Source organism: Manihot esculenta, chromosome 15 (assembly GCF_001659605.2).
Source record: "Manihot esculenta cultivar AM560-2 chromosome 15, M.esculenta_v8, whole genome shotgun sequence".
Lineage (NCBI taxonomy): Eukaryota > Viridiplantae > Streptophyta > Magnoliopsida > Malpighiales > Euphorbiaceae > Manihot > Manihot esculenta.
The window spans coordinates 16,249,356-16,260,162 of NC_035175.2; the positions used below are offsets into that span (position 1 = coordinate 16,249,356).

At 35.6% G+C, this 10,807-nt stretch overlaps 1 protein-coding gene across 1 annotated transcript; it reads left to right on the forward strand.

Moving 5' to 3' along the window:
- The first annotated feature begins 2,260 nt into the window (after nt 1–2,260).
- Nucleotides 2,261–9,987, forward strand: LOC110600989 (ABC transporter B family member 19). Its single transcript, XM_021737951.2, has 10 exons — nt 2,261–2,923; nt 3,020–3,074; nt 3,433–3,608; nt 4,044–4,244; nt 4,659–4,918; nt 5,008–5,324; nt 5,412–5,635; nt 5,829–6,648; nt 6,795–7,036; nt 8,553–9,987. Exons 1-10 carry the CDS (start codon nt 2,657–2,659, stop codon nt 9,759–9,761), a joined length of 3,771 nt encoding a protein of 1,256 aa, XP_021593643.1. The 5' UTR covers nt 2,261–2,656; the 3' UTR covers nt 9,762–9,987.
- The last annotated feature ends 820 nt before the right edge of the window (nt 9,988–10,807 follow it).

Below are 10,807 nucleotides of genomic sequence, written 5' to 3' on the forward strand. Positions count from 1 at the left end.
TAGGTTACATATCCTTATTTTAAAAATTAACGATTTAATACTGATAAATTTTGAGTTTAAATTTCAGAGTAAATTATATAAAGAAATATTAATAATTTAATATTATGTTTCATTAAAGTAAAATTCCGCGAACAACGAAACTAATAGGCATCATTCAATTAGAAGCTTCACAGTAGGCACAAAAATAAAAACTGAATATGAGAGTTCATGAACATGTTATTTATTTTATTTCAAGGGCAAAATAGTAATCATACATTATCATCGATACCATCGTTATAATAATTCTCATCTCCCTTGTAGACAGGGAGACGGTCTACAAGGAGTGAAGGCACCGTTCAAGATCTCCATAGGCCTACAGTAGCCAACTGGACCCAGCAGGATCGTTGGATTTTTGACATTCGTACTGAAATTAAGCTATGGAAAAAGAGACAAATTTAAAGCTCATTAGAGCCCACTAGAATCCATTAATCAGACCGATCCATTAACATTCCATTCAATCCATGCCTAAGGCAGATCAGATTGACCGAGGGTCCAAATCTGCCAGAAGGAAGTCTAACTCATCTGATGTGACAGAGAAATAAAAGAGTAGTCCAATTATGCCGCAATCCTACCACTACATACGTCCGAGGAGAATTAAATGACTGTCTGACGAGATTGAGATATATATACGTACAGGGGCGGAGGGAAGGTACGGCAAGGGGGCACGTGCCGTATCGGCAACCGGAAAATGCTTTGAAGGAGGATGAAGGTGCCGTAGCGGCGCAGCCGGTGCCCTACCAAAGGGAAGCTCCTGGCTCCGCCACTGTATACGTACGGCTCTGCGAAATAAAAATATATGGTATCGTAACAGAGTAGCGGTTATGTATCATTATAGAATAAGAAAAAAAAGAATAAAGGAAACGTAATTATCCAAACTAAATTTACACATATATTTAGAAAATTCTATTTTCTCTAAATTTCATAATATTAATATGATAATTTGGATATAATTTAAAAATAAAAAATTAATTTGATATTTTTATAATATTTTTAAACCATAATTATTACAATTATATATTTTTTTTCATTTTAAACATATATTTATCGTAAAAATGATGTCTTATTATGTAATTTATAATTATTTTACTGTTTAGCTCTATTTGTGTTGTAGAAATAATGTGAACCTGGAAAATATTTTCCATGCATAATATTTTTAAAAGAAATAATTTATTTCTAGTATTTGATATAAACGTTAAAAAAATAAAAAATAAAAATAAATTTATGTACAAAAAGTGTAATAGTGGACATCATGTACTTTCACTATTATTAATAATTAATGTTTAATTATTATATCTATAATATGGTGATATAAAATAATTCTTAAAAAGTAATTTTTTTTATTTTAATTAAAAAAATATTTTTATTGATAAAAGTTTTCTAAACTTAGAAAAGATAAAAAATATTTTTTTTATGAAACAAGTCAAGTCTTAATTTCAATAAAAAACAAGAAAAAAAAAACAAACCAACTAATTTATATAATGCTGTTTGATCCATATTTAATGCAATTAATATGAAGAGATTTTATTAAGGTAATTTATAATATAATTTTTAATATTGCATAAAATTTATAATTTAATCTCTAATATTTTAATAGTAAATAATTTAATTCTTAAAATTTTATTAATTTATTAATAAATTAACTTTTACAATAAAATTTACTGTTAAAATATAATAATTTAATTATTCAAATTAATTTTTTATGATATTTATTTTTTTAATTTACATTAACTTCTTTAATTAATAGAATAATTATTTTATTAATAAAATAAAAAGTAAAAAATAAAATTATCATAAACATGAAATTAATTAAAATATAATATTATAAAAGCACTTAGTTTTTTACAAAATTATATAAATATTATCATAATTTCTTACTAAACATGAATGAATTGATTCATAAACCACATATTTAGTTAAAAATGGGATGTTTTTCTTTTTTAAAAAAAAAATAATTCAATTAAATTTATTTTGCATGAGCAAATTCTTGGTAACATGCCAAGCTTTACATCCTCTCTGTTACATAGCCTATATTGCCCCACTCCAAGATGTAAATTTTAGTATAAAAATGGTGGCACTGAGACCGATACAACCCCAGTAGGACACCACACAGTTAATCAGATTCCTCTTAACCTGGATCAAAATTCATAGTCTTTTTCTTTTTTTTTTCTTTTTAAATTTGTTTATATATATATATATATATTTTAAAATTTTTTACAACTACACTGTTGAATCCTCCACTATAAAGCTCCACCCACCTCTGCCCCTTCAAAAGCTCATTTCTTTTCTCTTCTCTTCCCTTCTTCTCTTTGACCACTAGTCCAATTAACACTCACTTCATAGTCTTACAGCCACAGTCCCCCTCTCTCTCTCACTGCCTCCATTAGCGTTCTTTATCGTTTCTTTTTTGGGTTCCTGTTGTCAAGTTCCAAGTTCTATACATGCACCTTCTCTTGTAGCTCAGATCTCTCTCCTTTAATGGCAATGCACCCACAAGCAGCTTTTACTCAAGATTGATACTTTATAATATTGATTGAGACAACCCAGTTATTTTTTACAGTTTTATTTGATTTCTGGGCCGTTGGAGGGAGGAGAGGGGCTTGGTTTTTTGGGGAACAAAATGGCTGCAGAGACTGTAGATACTAATACTAGTAGTTGTAAAGCATCACTGCCAGAGGCAGAGAAGAAGAAAGAACAGACCTTGCCATTTTTCCAGCTTTTCTCTTTTGCTGATAAGTATGATTGGTTGCTTATGATCTCTGGTAGCATAGGAGCCATTATTCATGGCTCTTCAATGCCAGTTTTTTTCTTGTTGTTTGGTGAAATGGTTAATGGGTTTGGGAAGAATCAATCTGATTTGCCAAAAATGACCCATGAAGTCTCTAAGGTCTGTTAAATTCCATTTCTTTTTTATGATAATGTTAGATCTGAAAGATCTATTGCTTACTTCTGTTCATCCTCTTCCTTCATGTGGTGATTGCAGTATGCGCTATATTTTGTCTATCTTGGCATTGTTGTGTGCCTATCATCATACGCAGGTATGTCCAGTTTTTTGTTCTTGCTTTTGTTGTTTTTGTGAATGGGGATTGTGATAAATGGATCACAGGGCACACTTGGTTGGTGCACCACATGGCCCAGAACAGAACAAAATATGACTCGTGTATCCTGTTCACATCGGACCGGAGGGCTGAAAAGCTTACCCACGTGGTCCATGGACTGACCTCTTGTTCTTTTTCTCCCTTCACCTGTCAATTTCATCACTTTATTTTTTCCTTCTTTTTCTCTTGCAACGTTATCTCTCTACATGGCTCGTTTCATGGGTATAACTTGCGTACCCGTTTAATCTTCCAGCCTGATTGTGACTCTTGTGTGTTTGGAAATGGTGGAATTTAACAGAGATTGCTTGCTGGATGTACACTGGAGAAAGGCAAGTAGGCACACTAAGGAAGAAGTATCTAGAGGCTGTGTTGAAACAAGATGTTGGGTTCTTTGATACAGATGCAAGAACTGGAGATATTGTCTTCAGTGTTTCAACAGACACTCTTCTTGTCCAAGATGCCATCAGTGAGAAGGTGTCTTTTTTTTATTTTTACCCCACTTTCTGCCATTCTCATCTTGATGAATTTTCTATTTCTCTTTTGTTTTTGTGGGTTCATTAATTGCTTCTTGATTTTATACTGTGTGCTTGTGGGGCTAAATCTAGTGCGAGGGGTTGGTGTTAAATCGCAGAAAATGCTCATTCTGAGTTGAATTAATGCGGGGCCCATGCCAAAAGTTTCCTTCCTGTTTGACCAGCGCACGTTAGCAAGTATGACTTAACGTGCGCCCTGCTCCCATGTCGGAATTTTGTTCGTCCATTAGAAATTTAATGATCTCGATGAAAGCCCTTCAAGTGGTTATAGTTCATGGTGGATTAGGTTCTCCTAAGAATTTTATGCCGTGTGGTACTGTTGTTGATGATAGTTTCTTTCTTTGTTCTTAATTTACTAATAGTTTGTCAATTTTAGGTGGGAAACTTTATACACTATTTGTCAACATTTCTAGCTGGGCTAGTGGTTGGTTTTGTATCAGCATGGAGGCTAGCACTGCTAAGTGTGGCAGTGATACCAGGTATAGCTTTCGCTGGCGGCTTATATGCATATACTCTCACTGGTCTCACATCCAAGAGCCGCGAATCCTATGCACAAGCTGGCATAATTGCCGAGCAGGTGAGGTCTTATTAGCCTACTTCTGTTTGGAAGCTTTGTTGAATCGGTTATGTTGTTCTTTTTGATTACTCCATAGCTCGTTTTGATTCAATCTTTGGGTTAATGACAAGGAAAATGCAGTTGTGTTGATATTTCTTTAGTTTTTATATTTTGTTAAGCATTAGAAAGCTGCAAGCTATGCTGTGGTTGGAAGTGGCACTTTGTGTATCATATGATGGTTTTGCATGTGCAACTTTCAACCCTTTATTAATTTCCTTTCTATTATTATTTAGTTGATTTTGGCTTTTAGACCCAAAATTGTTGCCAAATTGTTCTGTAACACCTTAGTTATAAAATAATCAAATGTATGAACTGCACTTGCTTTCTGTGTTATCGTTCTTTTTGGTTTTGTAAATTATCTGCCTTCTTGTATAGGCAATTGCCCAAGTTCGGACAGTTTACTCTTATGTAGGAGAGAGCAAAGCCTTAAATTCATATTCAGAGGCAATACAGAACACTTTAAAGCTTGGATATAAAGCCGGGATGGCTAAAGGTTTGGGGCTGGGATGTACCTATGGAATAGCTTGCATGTCATGGGCCCTCGTGTTTTGGTATGCTGGTGTTTTTATCCGGAACGGACAGACTGATGGAGGGAAGGCATTCACAGCAATTTTCTCTGCCATTGTTGGTGGCATGTAAATATCTAACTACTGAAACACTGGGATTTAGATTTATTAGATAAATATAAGCTTGGTAATAATATAAATGATTTTGTCTTATACAGGAGTTTGGGCCAGTCATTTTCAAACCTTGGGGCATTTAGCAAAGGTAAAGCAGCTGGATACAAGTTGATGGAAATTATTAAGCAAAAGCCTACTATAATTCAAGACCCCTCTGATGGGAAGTGTTTGTCTGAGTTTAATGGAAACATAGAATTCAAGGATGTAACTTTCAGCTACCCATCAAGGCCAGATGTTATCATATTTCGTGATTTCTCAATCTTCTTTCCTGCTGGAAAGACTGTTGCCGTTGTTGGTGGTAGCGGGTCTGGGAAAAGTACTGTTGTCTCTCTGATAGAGAGGTTTTATGATCCTAATCAGGGTAATTAAGAAGCTTTTTTGAATTGAAAGTTTGAAATTTCACGACTATAGATGGATGATTGTGCTGATTTTTCTTACTGGTGAGCAGGACAAGTTCTGCTTGATAATGTGGACATAAAGACCTTGCAACTGAGGTGGTTACGTGATCAGATTGGGTTGGTGAACCAAGAACCTGCTCTCTTTGCCACCACAATACTTGAGAATATATTGTATGGAAAGCCCGACGCCACAATGGATGAAGTGGAAGCTGCTGCTGCTTCTGCAAATGCACATAGCTTTATTACTCTTCTTCCTAATGGATACAACACTCAGGTTGGTATAGGTCAGCAAAATTAGTGCAAATTTGATTTTACTATGATTAGTTGTGTAAATATTCTCATTTCAGACTTCACCACTTCATAATTCTGATTTTGATTATTGTAAAAGGTAAAAAGAAAACTGGAGAGAATTCATGTTTTTGCCTTTTACTGCATCTTGAGGCTATGTGTACTTTATCCTGGTTCAGGTGGGAGAGCGAGGAGTCCAACTTTCTGGTGGTCAAAAACAAAGAATTGCAATTGCTAGAGCTATGTTGAAGAACCCAAAGATCCTTCTTCTAGATGAAGCTACTAGTGCCCTTGATGCAGGCTCTGAAAGTGTTGTTCAAGAAGCATTGGACCGTCTCATGGTTGGAAGAACAACAGTTGTTGTTGCACATCGACTCTCCACCATTAGAAATGTTGATACAATTGCAGTTATTCAACAAGGGCAAGTTGTTGAAACAGGAACCCACGAAGAACTGATTGCCAAAGGAGGAGCATATGCTTCATTAATTCGATTCCAAGAAATGGTAAGAAATAGAGACTTTGCAAACCCATCAACTCGACGATCACGCTCATCACGGTTAAGTCATTCACTTTCAACAAAATCTTTAAGCCTCCGGTCTGGCAGTTTAAGGAACTTGAGCTATTCATACAGTACTGGTGCTGATGGCCGCATTGAGATGATCTCAAATGCTGAAACTGACCGTAAAAATCCAGCTCCACATGGCTATTTCTGCAGACTACTTAAACTAAATGCTCCTGAATGGCCATATTCTATTATGGGTGCTATAGGATCTGTGCTTTCTGGGTTTATTGGTCCAACATTTGCCTTGGTAATGAGCAACATGATTGAGGTTTTCTATTATGGAAATCCCGCCTCAATGGAAAGAAAAACAAAGGAGTACGTTTTCATTTACATTGGCGCTGGACTTTATGCTGTTGTTGCATATTTGATTCAGCATTACTTCTTCAGTATTATGGGAGAGAACCTCACTACAAGAGTGAGAAGAATGATGCTTGCAGGTAAAATTAACTGTTATTCTGTTGCTGTTGTTTTCTCGTCTCGTTTCACATTCATAAACAGTGCATTGTTTTCTCTCATTTGACATTTATTATACTTGGATCTGGGAGGGAAGTTCCTGATTATGGTTCTTTATTTTTTGCTTCAGCAATTCTGAGGAATGAAGTTGGATGGTTCGATGAAGAGGAGCACAACTCGAGTCTCGTTGCAGCACGATTAGCTACAGATGCTGCCGATGTAAAATCTGCAATAGCCGAGAGAATATCTGTGATACTACAAAACATGACATCTCTACTCACTTCATTCATAGTTGCTTTCATAGTGGAATGGAGGGTCTCTCTTCTCATTTTAGCCACTTTCCCTCTACTTGTCCTTGCCAACTTTGCCCAGGTAAGTTTAGAACCATGCTGTGCTACAAAAAAGCAGCCATCTTTTTCTTTTTTCCTTTTGCTTGTCGTTTTGATATCCATGTTAGGTGGGGGGAGTGAGCCACTAAGTCATCTCCTTTATGTTCCAAAAAGCAATTTACATTTTCTTGGGTTCAAAAGGGCAAAAGGGTAAATGGGAAACTTCCTATCTATTAATTGTTTTCTGCAACAGTGTCAGATCTTTGCATCTCCTTTTTGATCTCTGGAATCTAACTTCACTACTCATCACCATTAAACGACAAAAGCAAAGAAAATAAAACTTGTCAAGCTTACCTGCACTGCACATGCTCCTTACAACTCCTCAAAAGCCTCAACGTAAATATAATGTTAATATGTTTTGCAGCTCGTAAATAACATTAAATAATTGTAAAAGACAAGATTCCATGCCTTAAAACCACATCAATTTCCATGCTACTGAGTGTTCTTGTGTTTAATTTAACTTCTCGAGTCCATGACCTTATGAGAACTTTTTCTTGGATTTTCAGTCCCAGTCAAATCTCAACTTGTCTTGTTTCTTTCTCTGGACTTTATTTCTCTATTTTTGCCTGGCACGACCCTGCACCATGCAGTATATATATATATATATATATATATATATATATATCAGTTCTAGGTATACGAGCTTTCAGTGCTTTGTTCACTACTGTTATAATACTCCTAGATAGATGCCACTGAGCTACTGTTTGTAAGGGATTCTTGGCCCGTGAATCACATTACTTATGACACATTTCTTGGCAGAGATTATGATCTTCTGCTGCTTTTCTTTTTAAAACTTTTTCTGGGTATTTTGGTGGTTTCCTTGGAGAGTGTCAGGTGGGTGACAGTCTATTAGCATGGCAGCGGCTGGTGACATCCTTTTTTTTTTCTTTTTTTTTTTTCATTTTTTGCATTAATGTCGTATCCTGTGATCCTTTTCGTTTTGATTTATGGGGTTTCCAGAATCTGTATTAGTTTTCCAACTGTGTGTCTGGTAGTGACAGTTTTGTAATTGCATCTAAATTTACGCATGCGATATGCACAGTGCATGAATTTATTGCTTGATGATGTGCCTCAAAATTTGCAATGATCATAGTACTAGATGTGCTTTATATGTATAGGAGGAGACTCTAGCCTGGTTGGCTCCACACTGGGTGGGTCCTTGTAGTCTTTATAGAGTTGAGTGTACAATCATTTTTTAGAAGCTACCAATTATTTTTCACTTATGGACATGAAGTCCATTGTTTGATTGACTAATGAATGCACGTCTCTTGTTGTAATCATGCTTAAAAACTTCATGTCTTAATGAATCTTATTGTTTTAAAGTCTTAATTTGACATATCTAAGCTCCTTGGATGATAGCTAGAAATGGGGTGAGCATACCTTATTAAAATTTGATGCATTGTGTTCTACAAATTTGCATGTCTACGTACTTAATTGGTGTAAAAATCCCTGATTCAATTTCCATGACGATTTATTATGTTATTTTCTTTGTTATACAGCAACTCTCTCTCAAAGGGTTTGCTGGAGACACAGCCAAGGCGCATGCAAGGACGAGCATGATTGCTGGTGAGGGAGTTAGCAATATTAGAACTGTTGCAGCTTTTAATGCCCAAGGTAAAATCCTCTCTCTGTTCTGCCACGAGCTTCGTGTTCCACAGCTTCACAGCCTACGCAGGAGTCAAACTTCTGGCCTCCTCTTTGGCCTCTCTCAGCTTGCTCTCTATGCCTCTGAAGCTCTCATCCTCTGGTATGGTGCTCACCTTGTCAGCAAAGGGGCCTCCACATTCTCAAAGGTTATCAAGGTTTTTGTAGTTCTGGTGATCACAGCTAATTCAGTGGCAGAAACTGTTAGTCTTGCTCCAGAGATTATAAGGGGCGGTGAATCAGTTGGTTCTGTATTTTCAATTTTGGACCGTTCCACTAGGATTGATCCAGATGATCCTGAAGCTGACCCTGTTGAATCAATGCGTGGGGAGATTGAACTTAGACATGTCGATTTTGCATACCCCTCACGACCTGATGTTCCAGTGTTTAAAGACCTTAGCCTCAGAATACGAGCTGGCCAAAGCCAGGCCCTCGTGGGAGCTAGCGGGTGTGGAAAGAGTTCTGTCATTGCATTGATCGAGCGATTTTATGATCCAACTGCTGGAAAGGTTATGATTGATGGGAAGGATATTCGACGATTGAATTTGAAGTCCCTAAGGCTTAAAATTGGATTAGTGCAACAAGAGCCAGCTCTCTTTGCAGCAAGCATTTTTGACAACATTGCCTATGGAAAAGATGGTGCAACCGAAGCAGAAGTCATCGAAGCAGCACGAGCAGCCAATGTGCATGGATTCGTTAGCGCATTGCCAGATGGCTACAAAACACCAGTTGGTGAAAGAGGAGTTCAGCTCTCTGGAGGACAAAAACAGAGAATTGCAATTGCAAGAGCTGTTCTTAAGGATCCAACAATACTTTTACTAGATGAGGCAACAAGTGCCCTTGATGCCGAATCTGAATGTGTGCTACAAGAAGCACTCGAGAGGTTAATGCGAGGTCGCACAACAGTTCTCGTAGCTCACCGATTATCGACCATTAGAGGTGTGGACAGTATTGGGGTTGTGCAAGACGGCCGGATTGTCGAACAAGGCAGCCACTCTGAATTAGTGAGCCGAGCCAACGGGGCATATTCTAGACTTTTGCAGCTACAGCACCATCAAATATGAGAGAAAGGGGAAAGATTGGGTTTTGATGGAAGCAACATGGCCTTGTTGGTTGGTAATTATGTTTGGGGTCCCCTTAACCTTTATGTTTCCATTTTTTTTTTTCTTCTTTGATGATAGTTGTAGATATGGGAACGTGAAGACTATATCTTGAGAATTATCGCCCCATTTCCAATGGGGCAGCAAGTGTTGTATTTATTAATATCTAATGGTTCATAAGCCTGTTGTCTATCTTGTGGATTGGTGGTTGAGTTAACTTTTTCCACCTACCCTTTTGTAAGTGATATTTTATAGTACCAAAAGCAAAACCCAGAAGCAATCTTTTACTGTTTGCATGTGTCTGCTAAGGTGTTGTTTTCAGTTGAAGATAAGAGCAACCCATCTTTCTTTTTCCCTTTCCCTCTACTTTATTTACTCTGTTTAAGGCCCACATGGATCATGGGGCAATTAAACTGCAACAAGAAGACTTTGCACATAAAAAACTGATTAGACTCCAAACGTGGTAAGTTTTAATTAACTTTTAATTAACTTTATTTGACTAAGAATTAAAACTTTGTTTGACTAAGATAATATAAAAAAAAATGATAGAAAATTTTAGTTTTAATGAATCTCATTTAAATAAAATAATATAAACGATGTCATTTAACTAAGATGGTATAAAAAAATGATATGCTAGAAATTAAAAAAATTTATTAAAATTCTTCAAAAATTAAAATATGAGTTTTCAATAGTAAAAAAAATTGTTCATTTATAATAAAAAAATTTTTAATATGTAAAATTATAAAAATATTTTAAAAAATAATTAAAATGTAAAATTATTTCTATTTATAATAAAAAAAATTTTAATATATAAAATTATAAAAATATCTAAAAAATTATTAAAATGTAAAATTAATCTCTGAAATTTTCGTCCTGAATTTTATGATAAAGTTTGCAACTCTTATCATACTTTTAAAAATCATGTGTTTCGAAATTTTTTTTAAAAAAATTATCGTGAATCTCCATTAGACGTTATAATAAAAGTTACGCGTAATTTAAATCTTTCGTAA